Here is a 15,499-nt window from a genome sequence, read left to right on the forward strand (position 1 = left end):
AGGAGGGAGCATGAAAGCATCATGGGAAAGAAGCCCTCACGTGACAAGGCAGCGGTAGCTCTTAGCCGGATTTCGGTTTCGGTTTTGCTCTCTCGCTGTGTTGTGTCACGACTAACAGGGCTGCGCTCGAAATTTGAGAAGCGCACACAGGCCATGGAGCTTGGAGATTTGTATGTACCGAGAGGCCAGTGCCTCAGTGCGCCCGTGTGTTTCGCGAAGTGCGGCTGGGTCGTCTGAGCTGCGCAATGAAATGCTGCGTGCCGGGATGCAGGATCCGTACGGAAGAACGCCGTCCTGGGGGCCTCACCACAATCACAAACAGAAAATTCTTGCTACTGTCACTAATGGCAGCGCCTGTCAGGTCGCAGCAACGAAAGCTGCATTATTCTATAGGACGGTATCTGCCGTCGTCTTCTGACAAGGGCAGCCACTTCTCGAGCAACGGCGTGAGCCCACAGCAACGCGTTAACTCCGAGCATCGGCTCCGAAACCGACAAACAAGATAACGCCGAGGGCCGGGAGACCCCGCGCAGGGGCAGACGTAAAGCCGTCGGCACGCTCTCTCGGCAGCGAGAGAGAGAAATACTTTACTGCTGCATTTCACGCCGGAACCGCGTATGTGCGCGAGCGTATTCGGCGCGACTTGTGCCTCGAGAATAGCCCCACTGCGCGCGCGCATGCGCGGACTAGGGCGTCAAACTGACTGTAGATCGACCTTCTTGCTTTAGACTCCCGCGAACCATGGAGCCGCGAACCCGCGAAACATCTTCCTCCATGCCGCGAAACGAGCGGCGCAGACGCGCGCACTAAAACATACCAACACCAAAACTTAAAAGCAAATTTTCCTTCCTCCAAGCTTAAGGGACTTGGGAGAGCGAAAAACGAGAGAACTTGGCTTTGCGAAGCCTGGCCGCTTGGCGTCGCGCTCCCTCCTGAGTTTTTTTGTTTTTTTTTTCCTCCATGGCATAGAGCTCCATGGCAAATAGTGCAGCAAATATATAGTGAACTAGAATACTATGAGTATTATAGCAGCAACAAATCAAGCGGACAGATGGATGGATGGAAGATAGGAGCGTCTCCTTTGAAGTTGCCACCATAAATTCTAGGCCTTTTTTTCTTTATTTTTATTTAACGGTGATCGCCACATGGAGGAAGGACATCACCACATCCATGACCACATCGCGTCAGCGTGCAAAGCTAGCTAGAGTGCGGAGAGATTATTGACTTCAATAGTTTGAAGAAGTGTAGTCACGAGCGCCTGCACTGACAGTTTAATGAGCTCAAAGCTTTGTTGCTTTTACAGGTGCAGGTGCAATAGATATTATCACCGCGGTTTGTGCCTATTATTCCAACTTTGTTTTACCAATATCACAAGGAACGAGACTCAAACAGGGTCCACGTTGTTGAGTACGGCGGCTATCTCGAATGAATATCGTATCGAAAAAAGATTGCATTTGAAGGCTCACTAATATAATGCGCTACTTGTTCAAGCCCAAAATTCAACTGCGCAGTATTCTAGAACTACTGTTCTAGTTTTTCCATGCTTAATTCCTAGGCTATAGAATTAGCAGTTTTGTACTGATCGTGAGGCAGTATTACGGAGTTCTTCAAATTGGAAAAGTAATTAAAAACGAGCTAATAAAGATAAGTTGACTAAACTTCGCACACTGCACTAGTATATTGTCCTCCCCAAGTGGTAAAAATATTGATGCTGCGCCCGCCGACACAGAGCAGACATTAGGGCCCAAAATAGCCAACTTTTTTTTTATATTTAAAAGCCTGCCGATGAAATACATTTCAACGAACGCACATACTGAGAACGTACAATACTAGATAAATGTATTTTCTATACATGTTGTTCAAATGACTGTCCCGAGTGAAGCAGTTTCTTCAGAAAAGTTCTCTGAAGCAGGTCATATCAACGAAACCACCGAATACGCCATCTGAAATATCATCTATTGTGCAGATGATAATGGACCTACACTATAGCAGTATGCATCAATTGACAGTGTACATTGAGCTTTCAGATGATGCCTACATTGTGCTATTTGAAAAAGAACAACGCGCAGAATGCGCGCGCGAACATAGCCGGAGTATTCGCGCAGCCGGAGTGGGACTCCGTCCAATTGAAGAATGAACACCTTCTTCCGCACGGCTATTCTGTTTAACTACGTTAAACCCCTTCCACATTTTTTTCTCTACCCATGGCTGGGACATCGTGCTTTTTAATGCATAGCCGTAAGGCGACCGCGCTGTCACATGACCACTGTGGCTTGGAGTCTCGTCGTGAGTTCAGTTTGCCCTGGCCGTCATCGTGTATGTGCAGTATCGAGGGCTGGCGAAAAATTCAAATTGGGGGTTTATCAAAACCTGCTCTTATATAACCGCATGTATCCGACTAGGTACATGGACGATTGTTCCTGGTGCGTAGACTCGCATCCCTTACTAGACCACATAATACGTGGGAATGTGAGGGCACGGCGGAAAGCGCATGCAGTCCTGGACTAAGTACCCAACCCTGCTGTCCCATGAATACTGTCTTGGATCCTCTTCTTTGTCGTCTTCGTTGTTTAGCGCTATGATGTATAGTTCAATCCAACTAGCCCAACTTTCCCTTATTATAAATACTTTGTGATTTAAAATAAAGGTTTTCAATCAATGATTCAATCAATCCATCAATCTGCGCCCTTGTCATCGTCACAACTGCGCCGCTGCGCGTATAGAAAATGGGATTGATGCGTGACGGACGAAAAGACGACAACAAAGCTCGCTGCGCTGCGGCCGCGAATCCCCGGCCGTCGTGACCTGCTAGCGTCGGACGAGAAACCTGCACGACACCGCGGGAGCACCGCGGGCCCTGGAGAAGAACCGCTTGCCAGTAAGAGCAATCTTGACCTCAAAAGAGAGAGCGCGCATGTCGAGGCGCTGCACATGCACTTCATCGGACAAGGCGAATATGCATGCCCTGTTTGTGTTCCGTGCAAGTGTGCGCTTCAGGCACGCCCCTGAGCCATTTTGCAATGCATCAGCCACGTGATCAAAGCGCGCCTGGCACATGTTTGCTTGGGAAGGGTACTCTAGGGAGTCACTGCCGTTTTTCCCCATAAAACAGGAGTGGGGGATTTTACTGCGCTCATCTTGTCCTGCCCTTCGCGTAGTTTTATGTTTCATTATGTCGTACCAACTAGCCACCCATCGTACACTCCTGCAATTAATTTTAAATACAAGTTTCTCTGTGATAAATGCGCATTTTGCTGCCGGACAAACGTCAGCATGGCCAGAAAGAGCCACAGAATCGATTTTTACTGTGAACAGTAATTGGATGGAGCATGCTCTCAGTGCTCCTTAAAGGGACTATGCAATAAATTAATTGAGATTACGTAAAGCAGACGAGAGATAGGCATTCCATCACTTGTCACCTCAGCGCAAGAATTTTTGAGCTAGCATCAATAACAACGAAGGTATAGACGATTAAAAATTACGCTCCTCCTCTCCCCCCTCAACTCGTACACGCGGGGCACCGGGAAAAAATAAGGAAAACAGCTCTGGTACTGGGCCCCGCCCTTGAATACGTCATTCGCTGACGTTCGGTTTGCGACTTCCGGTTGTCATACCCAGCACCCCAGCAGCAGCGTTGGCAGCGTCTCTCCTGCTCGACCCGCCGCGGTGGCTCAGTGATAAGGCGTTCTTCTACCGAGCTGGAGTACCCGGGTTCGAACCCGACCGCGACGGCCGCATTTCGATCGAGGCAAAACGCAAGAGGCGCCCGTGTGCTGTGCGATGTCAGTGCATTTTTTCCCCCTTTTTCCTCTTGCCTCATTTTTGACGGTGTGTGCATTACCCGTTCGCACGATCCAAGTCTGCTCGCTGAGGGACTGTGCAACGAATGAAAAGTCGCTTGTAAATGTTTTCAGTGCTTAGAAATGATGCTAAGAAGCATTCACACCAAGCATGAATCTTCGGAACTGAGCCGGCAATTTATTATGAAATTTGAAAAACCACGTTTCTTTTTAAATTCGCGGGCCGATTGGTGACCGACTTTCGTGAAAATAGGCGTCACTAGTCCCGTGACATCAGCAGGCCACCACACTCTGTGATTCGCTCGAGCCACGACAGCCACGTCCCCCTTCGGGCAAGCGCGAGCCAGGGCATTGACTGCCGCCTCTTTCTGTCGGGAGTTCGGGAGCCACTCGCAATGGGCCTCTTCGATTATCCGCCTCTGGCAGCCCGCGGGCTGCTTGCGGGCTGCCCGAGCGCGGCGCCAGGCGCTCGATTTTCTCGGGCTGCTCCGCGTACTTCTGGACTTCTGGTGGCTGCCCGGAACGCGTTCGTTTTTCTCTGGCTGGGCGGTTTGGGGCTCCCAGCTGGCAGCCCGACTCGCCAGGACGATTTTGTGCTGTCAGAGCTCGGGCAAATAGCAGACGACGGAGAGGTGTATGGTAGCGGGAAGCTCGCGCGGCCATTTTTATATGGACTAGATGTGGTCCTATGTGGTGTTGACTGAAACACGTTAAACTGCGATTGCTCATCGCATGCTTTTGAGAATTTCTTGACGCTTACACAGCACACTGCACCGAAGGCACACGCTCGCGTTGTCGTCGCCGATGTACATTCTTTGTCAAAAGTTTAGAGTACGGGGGTCTGCTTCTAAGCCTTGCAGTGGGTCTCCTGTAACATTCGTGGAAGTCCTACCCATTGGAGGAGGCAGGACCAGAAATCTCCTTACCTTCAGCAAATTTGGAGCGCTGGAGATGCATTACGAACCAGACAGTGTGCTTCAGAAGCAAACCCCCTGGGCTCCAAACTTTTGACAAAGGCTGTACACGAGTGCGCTCGAGCTTAATCAGCTGCACGTTCTGCAGTCTGCGGCACGCAGCCCACAATAACTGCAAGTCGTTGTTTTCGATACCAGGCAACCTATTTCTACCGTACGCATGCGTAGCAATGAGACGCAGCAGAACGCGAAGCTAGAGAGAGCATCTGCCCTCCGTGATCCGCTACTTGCTTGCCGCCGTGATTGCTGGTGCTGGTTCCGGTGGCCGCCAGCCCACGTGACCATGATGCGTTTTCCTGTTAGAGGCGAACTTGCGGGCAGCCAGCGGGCTGCCCGAGCGTGGTAAATCGAAGAGGCTCAATGTCTCTTTCGTCCGCCCGAGGCGAAGAGAGAGTCTAGAGACCGGAGAGACGCTGCTGCTGGGGTGCTGGATACAACCGGAAGTCGCAAACCGAACGTCAGCGAATGACGTATTCATGGGGGGCACAGTCCCAGAGCTGTGTTCTTTATTTTTCTTTCTGCTGCCCCACGTGTACGAGTTGAGGGGGGAGATGAGGAGCGTAATTTTTAATCGTCTATACCTTCGCTGTTATTGAGCTGAAAAATTCTTGCGCTGGAGTGACGAGTGATGGAATGACTATCTCTCGTCTGCTTTACATAATCTCAATTAATTTATTGCATAGTCCCTTTAAGGAGCACTGAGAGCATGCTCCATCCAATTACTGTTCTCAGTAAAAATCGTAAAAAATCAATTCTGTGGCTCTTTCTGGCTATGCTGACGTTTGTCCGGCAGCAAAATGCGCATTTATCACAGAGAAGCTTGTATTTAAAATCAATTGCAGGAGTGTACGATGGGGGGCTAGTTGGTACGACATAATGAAACTTAAAACTACGCGAAGGACAGGACAGGATGAGTGCAGCAGACAGTAGACAGGACGAACGCAGTCTTTTGAAATAACTCCTCATACTTTCCTCAACGACAATACGCATGCGCGCCAAGCACTCCCCGCGCACTCGAAGTAATCATCTTATCAAGGCAAGGAAGCTCCCTGTTGTTCAAGTGAACCGAAGGCTCGCTAGCACATTTTTCGGAGCCTTATCTGCCTTATCATTTTTCGGAGCCTTAAGCTTCGTAAATTACACGTGCCTTCTTGTCTTTGGCGCCGCCGATTATATATCATATTTTTCTTGAAAAGCGGCATACATTTTTGTCGCAAGATAGGCAGTACTTAGGCAAGTGGTGCCCGCAGTTTGAGCCCAGGTAGTTACTGTGCCATCGTAAACGCTTGTTGGTGCAGCGTCCCATCTACTGCTGTTTTGCAGGGAACATATCTGGTTCTGTGCTTGATGCCACAGTCAGTTTTCTTTCGAGCACCTTTGTTACTTACTTGGCGCAGACGCGACAGCTTGCCGGGCGCCGAAAGGAAAACGTCTGCACCTAATTTGCCTCCCACCCTCCTCAGACCTTGTGTATATATGAAAGAACTTCAAACTTCGGCCGCTCTTAATAGAGAGGACTGCGCTCGCCCTGTCTATACTTCTGCCATGTGTCCTGTCCTTCGCGCAGTGAAATGAAATTGGTTTTGAGGAAAGGAAACGACGCAGTAACTCTCTCATATATCTCGGTGGGCACCCGAACCGCGCCGTAAGGGAAGCGATAAAGGAGGGAGTGAAAGAGTAAATGAAGAAAGAGGTGCCGTAGTGAAGGTCTCCGGCAATAATTGAGATCCGCTCAAGAAATCGTTGTGCATGCACAAATTTTACTTGCGAAATCGGCCGGCGATGGCGACACCCATATTTTGTTTTTTTCTTTTTTTTTCTAGGTTATAAAAGATCCGTTTTCGGTGAGAGTGCTCTCTTTGTGATTGGCACGCGGTATCCCCCGAAACACGCCAACTTCCATTTGTCCCCAGTCTTCCGTTAAAACTGGCTTTGTCCGTTTCGAACGATCAGCTTCATTGCGGTCACTCTCAGCCACCGGATTTGCTTTTGAGCCCTGAACTGCTGCTTACGTTCTGAAGCCTTAGCGCAGGATATAGTGGAAAGTACTGACGTCCGTAAAGGCTGCTTCACATGGAAGCGACTCAGCAATTGAGCAGCGCGTCACAACGAAAATTTACAAATTGTTGGAACCTCGCCGCTCACCACCGCGACGACTCAAAACAGATTTCATGTTCAACATTCTGGGATAAAAAATTGGAAAATTAGAAAATTGTAAGAAACTGATATATGAAAACTTTGAAGGTAATGGTCCATTGTTCTGATATGTAGCAAACTGTTTCTTTTAAAGTGTTTTCGTCAATCGCATCGAACAGTTAAGACTGCCATAGAAAACCAATGGGGAACGGTTTTGAAGATAGCAAAAACGATAATAGAAAATAAAAAGCAACACTGCTGTCGGGTGATCTGCGGATATATTAATGCGAAAGCATTTCTAGGCTATGTTGGCGGGGTCATATCACCGAAACCTGTCCGGAAAACGTGTTAGCAGTAGTGTGGCGTTCTCAGAAGAGGCAGCATCAAGCGAGTGGTTGTAATCGAAAGAGGATAATGTGAGGATGCGGCGCAAAAAAAAATATGTCGATAGGATGATTAGTTCATAAATTAGAGCCAAAAATATAAAAAAATCGAAATAGCGCGGACGTCGATATAGTGAGAACAGCCCTGGACGGCAAAATAGGGCAAAAGTAGGCAAAGGAGTGAAAGTGAAAATAAAGTTTGAAATAAATTGAAATGTATTTGATGACTGATAATTGATCGAACGAAAAAGTTTCACTGACGTAGATTAATTAATTATCAGCAAAAACTATTGAATGGTTGAATAGGCTGGACGGGGATATAGTAAGCGGACGGGAAAACAACCACAGCGCCAAATTTGGAAAACCAAAATGGTTGATTGAGATAAAAGAAGGTATAATCAGAGTAAATTAATCGATCTTTAATTAAAGCATAAGATGATTATGCTAATTCAGTAGTTAAATTAACAAACAAAAGGAAAATGATAAAGAGAGGCAAGGAGAGGCGACGAGTGCCGAGGAGGCGTCAGTGCTTTCGTATTCTCCCAATGAGGGTCGCCGCAGTGATCTCTATTTTCTGTTATTGTTATAGTGAAATCTTACATTATATGACAAAAAATGCGTTCATAAACGGTTTTCCGCTCAAAAATACTTTTGTCCAGAATTCTTGGATATGTTGCGCCGCGATGACAGGATTCGCTAACGTTTTCGCTGGCGTGTGAAACAGTTTAATGCGGCTCTTGGGTGGATGCTAATGAGTAATTTACCCTCCTTTTTTGCAGTATACGTATATTACTGAAAAGCATGACACCTTAAAAATGTCCAGGGATTTCTTTTATGTCCACTGCATAACGTGGGGCCAAACGCGAACAGCCTATGCGCCATCACCGTGAAATAAACCGCCACATACAAACACACAAATATCTGCTGCTGGAGGGAAAATACCGAAGAGCCCATTAACACTTCCACGCAGCGGGCTTCGCGTCATCCAGATAATAATCAGCTGCGCTAATATTAAATATTTCCCAGCTAAGATCTTGTTTTGCTGCTCAAGTTGTCTTGTTCGCGTATCGTTTGACGGTCGTAGTATATTGTTGAAAATTGGTTTTCAGGAAAAGAAAGGGCCCAGTAACTGCCAGTGAATGTTAATCTCGCCGTGAGGAAGTGGGAGGGATGAAGGAGGGAGAAAAAGAAAAAGAGGTAGAGGTGCCATAGTGGAGGGCTCCGTAATAGTTTCCGCCACCTGGGGACCTTTAACGCGCATTGACATCGCACAGCACCGCGTTTGCGTTTCACCTGCCACGGTTGGCAGGGGGCAAGCGTACTCAACACTACGCCGCCGGACAATTTTTCCTCACGATGAGGCTACTGATGTTAACGCATTAAAAATTATGAAATTAACATAACTGCAGAGTAGCTTTGAACAGACAAACTTTTTAGGAATGCTAAGTACCAGGACTTCTAGTGCTATTAGAAGACGACATACTGATCGAAGTGAATCCGGAGCGCACCGCTATGGTATCTGAAATTTTCTAACTAGATGTCATCTGAAATGTTGGCCGCAAAAAATTTTAAGGCAGGGAATTTTTTTTTGCTCAGTTTTCAGACTCTGTCTCAATTTTCTTCGCAAAATTTAGTTAAAAGATTGCTTCATTGCGAGGATACTTTTCCGCACCTCATGAAATGTCTTAAGATTTTATTTAACCATGTCAGTCCTTGTTCAAAACAAAAAGAAAGCGTACGATATTTTAAAACCGAGGTAAAAGAATACTGCAAAAAACTTCAATTTTCGGTGGTTGGCACGGCAGCGTAACTTCTCTCGTAGAAAGTGCAGAAAACCGTAAGTGAAATTTCTGTCTCCCTCAGGGTGAAGAAACGAGGCACAGAACGGGGAAAGCAAGACAGGCCGCAAAATATACAGTTGTGTCTGGCAGTAAGCAACCACTTACAAGCAGCCAACTGGACTAAAACCCCGCCCTTGGCTACAGCGACACTATGAGCGCGAATGATGACATGGGCAAGCAGGCGAGCAAGGACATGAAGCAGCCAAGTGCTGCTAAGGTAAAGGAAAATGGCAAGAAGCGAACAAAGCCATCGAAACGATCGAAGTCGAAGAGTTCGTCAAGTTCGAAAGCATCCAAATCTGGCAAGAAGAAAGACCGGTCGACAAAGAAACGCAACGGCAAGGCGCGCGACCTCGCAGCCGGTCCCTCCGAAAAGAAGGACGCCACGAAGAAGTCCAAGCCTCGCCAGGAGAAGGGGGCGTCGAAAAAAAGCACATCAAGCAGCGGTAAAAAATCCAAGTCTACAAAATCTAGCAAAAAAGGGGGAAAGGGTCGCAAAAGGAAAAGCGTGTTTCGCAAGATATACAGGAAGCTGAGGGGCTCGAGAAGCAAAAGCAAGAAATCGAAGAGAAAAAAGGGCGCGAAGAGCGAGAAAGCGCCGAAGTCGTCTCAACCGGCCACGCAGCCCAGCGGGACATCCGACGCGAAGCAGCCTCCTCCGGATGCCTCCGCGTCGTCGAGCACGCTGCCAGAGCAAACGACGAAAGAAAGCGCGCCCGAACGCCCAGATCTCGGCCAAAAGACAGCAGAGCAGGCAGCGCCAGACCAGAAAGGCCCGGAACCTAAAGGCCTTGGAGAAAAGGCGAGTGACCTGACTACTGTAGAGGAAAAGCCTGCGGAGAGCGGCGGCCCCGGCAGCGTTCCTGCTGACCATGCTAAAACAAGTCTGGCGCACGCGGGTGAGGCCAGTGTGTCTGATCAGGCGGGAAAGCCGCAAGACCAGAAGGCTCCGCCCGTGGAGAAAGAGGACTTAGGAAAGGTCCTTCAAAAAGATGCACTGGGAGCTGCGACGCAAGGCGAAGAAAAAGTTCCTGAGACGCCCAAAGGTTCGGCACAGGCGGAGCACGGTGGCACGCCAAAGCAAGCACCGCCAAAGCCTCCGCGTCTAGGTACGTTTTCCTCAAGCACACCTCCTCACAGAAGTAGTTTATTCTTTTCATCGAACTGACTTTCGTCCAGGAAACAAGCAGGAAGTGAAACTAGCTTTCCAGATAACCCATTTAACCTCAGAGTTCTCGGCAAGCTTAGCGAGCGTGCGACTGGGAACTAGATGTAAACTAATTCACTGAAGCGACGACCACAGTGCCGTCGGAAGAAGGGATGCGATGAGAACCAAGGCTCTCTTTGGTGCGAACAGAGTATGAACGTACAAAACGAGTATCGTAAGGCGCACTCGATTTAAGGCCGTTGTTTGCCATTAACGAACGATTGTTTGGCGAAGTTTGTCAGGGCACGCAAAGTCCTTCGCCATCAAATGGCGCGCTCTTTCGAAGTTATGAGTTTATTTTAGTACTGTCCCTCCGGAACGCTGGTACGCTCAGCTCACTGTTATTAGCTGTATATACGTCGCTCCCTCGGTAAGTGACCGCCGTCGATAGCTTGTCTTCGCCTTACCGTTGGCACTGTTTCACGCGGCAATCAGCGCATACGGCGTGTGAACCGGGCAGATTAGACTATTCTCGAGCCTTGCGCTGGCGCCTGGATGGAGGAGATTGGGTTTTGTTTCGCCTGAAGACATCGTTCGGTATGTATCCACTCCCTTCAGAGGCACGGCAGTTGCGCAACAGATCGCGGTAAGGCTGCGCGTTACGTTCAAGCTCTTATAGGGCATCCGAGCCCAGGGGGCAACGGGGTGACCAAAAACTGTCAAACCACTGCCGGTTTATTTGATACTTCAAGCGACCTCTGCTCTTTCCCGACGCGACACCGGTGCGGTCCGTATTTGCAAGATTTTCCGCGCATGCACAGCGATAGTCGATGCCGGCGCAGAGACTCAAGAGGCGGTCTCGGGCGGCGGCCAGGCGGCTCAGCCGCGTGCGGGCGCAGTCGATGGCGGTCGGCAGGTGGCGGCCGGAGCGTCCAGACCCCGCGAGGAGGTCATCCAGCCGGAACGGCTGCCCATCAGAGACGAAGACCGGCTGGACGCAGCTGCCAGCACGGCCACGTTCCCCTGCCCAGAGGTATAGCAGTGAACAAAAAGATATATTCGAGTTTTTTGGACTGAACATTTTTATTGCACTAAAATTTGCGCACAGTGTTAGTGGGACGACAATGTCAGACTTCCGACACAACAGAAACTAATTTGTATCATCATTTTAAGCAACAGTTTGTTCTCACAGCAAATTTATTGAAGATCTGCTTTCAGCATTGCGTGAAGGTATCAGCGATTATGTAGTAAAGGGTGGTTCTTTTTACTCTTCTCTTGATGTACGGAGAGGTTGTTCCTCCGTTCTTCTTTTTTCCAACGAAGTACTCAGCCAGTAGGAAGACAGGGGACTCTTGTCGAGCACTGATATAGGTTTTATGTACACAGACGACTATTTACTAGGAGTATATACATGGCAGCATCATGTCCCACCAGCCGCCCCGTGGACCCACTCCATGGCTACTCGAGAGCACGGTCTGCGTGCCTGGCTCCGGTCGAGAACAAAATCTGTGTCGCGATGGCGGCAGAACATCGCGTGCCCCCGCGCTCTCTCCCCACGCGAAAAAAAAAGCAAGAAGTTGAATTGAGGAGCCTCGTCACTACATGTGTTTTCGCTCTCTCCCTAAAAGCCCCGGCCTCGGCGCCATACACAGCTTGCAAACGCGGCGACGAACGCCCTCCCGCATCAGGGACCGCGACACCCCCCTCGGGGCAGGTAAGGTGCCGCTAACCGTTCCCAGATGAGGCTAGCAAATGGCAATTGTCCGTACCGCGCCACGCCGTGTGGCACCGGCCCTGTCAAAGAAGGGATGCCTTCGATAACCGCAAGCGCGCACTCCGCGAGCTTAACCCTTTGAAGAAAGCCGCGAGGCGCGCATGCTGCCCTTCCCTCTCCCCACAACAGACCTGTGGGCGATCCGCACTCGGCCACGGAGGATGCTTTCTTCCCGCAGGCCGCGACCGGGCGGAAACGCGCCTTCAACTGATAGGGGAGACCTCTCGTTTACTTTGGTAAAAAAAGAACACGGAAACGAGCTTCCAGTGAAACAGCGAACGCCGTCCAGGCTAACGACCGCGATGCTGTCGCCGCGCCGCTCGTAGAGCGGCTTTTTCAGTCGTTATTACGGCGCCGGTTAAAATGGAAAGAGGCGATTGAATGGCGCCAACCTTACATATGTTTTTTTTTGTTACAAAATAAGGCAAGAATTTAAAGAATGCCTTTTCAAAATAACCTTATGCGTCAGTACTTCACACGCAAGCCTTTTCTGGCGACCACTGCTTGACGCCGCCAAAGCAGTGAATGTCTAGTCCATGTTTCTCCACTTTTTCAGTAGCTTCTCAACTTTCTGCTCGACGCTGCTGGCTTTTTCTGTCCTTCCGACGATATGAGATGCTTATCTAAATATACTCAACTGAAATAATCTCAGTAGCTCGGCTTGGCCACTCCATAAGGTCCACCGTTCTCTTCTTCATTCAATTTTTCGAAAGCGTGGAAGAATGTTTCGGGTCGTAATTCCAGATTTTTGCGTGCCTGTGGAAGCATAGCCTTTTCAAGAATGCCCTGAGCAACCTTTTCGCTCATGGTGCATTGAAAACAGTCAAGCTAGAGACAAACTCCACAAGCGGAGAATCAGCCCCGTACCATCGCGTTGCTGCCTCTGTGGTTTAAGGTGGGAGGTTTATAACTTAGTACATAAAAATTACGTTTGGGGCGACGTATAACACGAATCCCATCATTCCTGCACGACAAGAACTTCGATTCGTCTTATGAAATCACTCTTTTCCATTCGTGACGTATCCACACCGGGTGTTCCTTTATCTCCATCATCCTGGAAACCCAATTTTTTTTCTCACGTGCGCTGGGTTGGAGCTGGTGTCTTGTTAACTTCAACACATTGCACATGACATCTCATAGTCCATGGAGTTACTGGAAATCCTGACAGCGGTACCAAATCTTCGGAAATGTCCATAACAGACAGCGTAGAGTTTTTTAGGCTCGAGTGAACAATTTCTTTCTCGACAACTTGTTTGGTCGTTCTGGCATGCCTCCTGCGAAGATCGAAAAACTATAGCTCCTCTGAACTTACATCTGTTCAAAATTTGTGAAGGCACGGATTGCACTACTCTGAAGTCCAGTGAAAGCTGATGGTGTTTCATTCTATAGTTGTGGCCGCAGATAACTGCCATTTGAACAGTCTTGATGGCGCTATGTTAGCCTCACACTCCACCCACTGCTTATAAAATTATGCAGTAATTCATGTAGCCACAGAATATGTCACCTGAAAATGACAGCAAGTTAAAATTAATTTAGAACAGACGAAAAATGAATGCAATGCGAAGTTCTCACGGAAGGACAAAAATAGAAAAAAAGGCCTGAAAGCAAACAATTACATCCATAACAACTCCTGACAGAAGAAGTGGGCATTATTGCATCATTAATGTATTCAGAAAGAGCAAACAGGTTTTTATATCTGTGATATTTCGAATTTATATGAAAAAAAAATGGAAATATATCTTTTTGTTCACTACTGTACACGATGACGCGCACCTCTTTCGCGGGCACTCACTCGAAGTTTGTCTTTGACGCCGAAAAAAACTTGGCATCGCGTGACGCGTGCTGTTTCGCTTACAGGGAAGCTTCTGTCAGAGTCGCCACCACTCCTTCCAAGGGGTGCATGCATGTGCAATCCGGAGCAACTTCTGTGTGTGTGCGCGATGAGCATGTGCGCGATGAGCACGTGCGCGATGAGCACGTTCCAGCCCCAGGTGTTCGAAATTATTACGGAGCCCTCCACTACAGCACCTCTTTCTTCCTTTCTGCTCTCACTACCTCCTTTAACCCTTACCTTACGGTGAGGTTTAATTGCCCACCGAGATGTGAGACAGATACTGCGCCATTTCATTTCCTCAAAAACAAAACAAAACAAAAAAAAGCGCAGCGGGGGCGAAACCGATGGGAAAACGACTTTGCAGCTGGGCAGATACAGTCGAGTTCCCTCCCTTCGACCTGAACCCACGTTCGCGTTGGCGATAACGCCTGAAGCTGGGTGTTGTGACGTACCGTTAGGAGAAAGTGAGAAATGGTCCGGTAGCCCGAATGGTACAGTCAAACGACGCGCGCGTGTCGATGCACGTACCCGCACATACACGCCTCTATAGTAATTTGCATGTTCCTCACTGAATTCTTCCTAGCCCCGATTGTGCAAACGATTACGTCGCACAGTGGTTCTTCGTGCTTTGGTATAGCCCGTTGCAACACGTGTTGCACGCATGTTCTGAGAAAGCCTGACGCGACGCTCTTTCGCTTTCAGGCCGGCGTGGAGCACGGAGGGGCAATTAGCGTCGACTGGGCCTCACTCCAAGCATTCCTGCTGCCAGAGTTTGCAGCTGTATTGTGAATGCACGACCAGGAATAAAGCTTCGCCGAAGACTTAAGAAAAAAAAGTGGAAAATTTTTTTCTTTATTTTCCAAAACTCTTAACAGAATTAGCCGCTCAGGTAAGGGGACGTGAATGCGTAAACCAGAAAAGCAAACAAACAAAACAAGACGGAGTACTTTAACAGGCGCATATACAGAACATCCCCCGTAACTATAGCCATTACGTAAAAACTGGTCACCCTCGTCTTGAACAAAGGACAGCGCTAACACGCTTGTACATGCATCCTTACGATCACTCCCAAGAAGGCGCCTCGCACTGTCACCAACTTCCCCGCCGGGACATATTTTGTAGCAAACCCGGAGATCGGACCGTTGCTAATGGGGGTTGAAGATATATGCTGGGAACTGGATTTACTGGGCACACTACCAGGTATTGCACAAAATCCCAACCCACTGCCTCCATGGCACAATATTCGCACAGTATGCAATCTCACTGGCTAAAAAGAAAAACCCACAGGAACACATCATACAAGAATACTTGCGCTGGAGTAAACTGAGAATTTCATTCATTTTACACAGAACTGACAACGCTTGCACTGGCAGCGCTAATCACGAAATTCAGTGATATTCACTTATATTAGAGGGGCAGAGACCCTAAATCTTTCGTATTCGAAAAATACAACACAACACTTTCTGTCATCACAACAGATATTTCGTAGTAACAACAGAATTTAGTAACAACAGTAACAACAGAATCAACGACAAGGCGGTAAGAAAGAAGCGCGGGAAAAGCGCTCAGAAATTTCCTTTCCGCCCGAGTGAAGATTTTAAACATGTTTT

General features: G+C 48.5%; 1 protein-coding gene across 1 annotated transcript; it reads left to right on the forward strand.

Moving 5' to 3' along the window:
• The first annotated feature begins 9,285 nt into the window (after window positions 1–9,285).
• LOC149352553 (uncharacterized) lies at window positions 9,286–14,678 on the forward strand. The gene is made up of 3 exons (XM_089577197.1): window positions 9,286–10,243; window positions 11,124–11,314; window positions 14,592–14,678. The coding sequence occupies exons 1-3, from the start codon at window positions 9,286–9,288 to the stop codon at window positions 14,676–14,678; spliced, it is 1,236 nt and encodes a 411-aa protein (XP_089433323.1).
• Window positions 14,679–15,499: the final 821 nt, after the last annotated feature.

Source organism: Amblyomma mixtum, chromosome 3 (genome assembly GCF_055824585.1).
Source record: "Amblyomma mixtum isolate Tamu chromosome 3, ASM5582458v1, whole genome shotgun sequence".
NCBI classification, from domain to species: domain Eukaryota; kingdom Metazoa; phylum Arthropoda; class Arachnida; order Ixodida; family Ixodidae; genus Amblyomma; species Amblyomma mixtum.

Excerpts from the sequence above, each read along its gene's own strand:
- LOC149352553 (XM_089577197.1), top strand. The coding sequence starts at position 9,286 with ATGAGCGCGAATGATGACATGGGCAAGCAGGCGAGCAAGGACATGAAG. Across the intron at positions 10,244-11,123 it reads GCCAAAGCCTCCGCGTCTAG|AGACTCAAGAGGCGGTCTCG; the intron begins GTACGTTTTCCT and ends ATGCCGGCGCAG. Across the intron at positions 11,315-14,591 it reads CCACGTTCCCCTGCCCAGAG|GCCGGCGTGGAGCACGGAGG; the intron begins GTATAGCAGTGA and ends TTTCGCTTTCAG.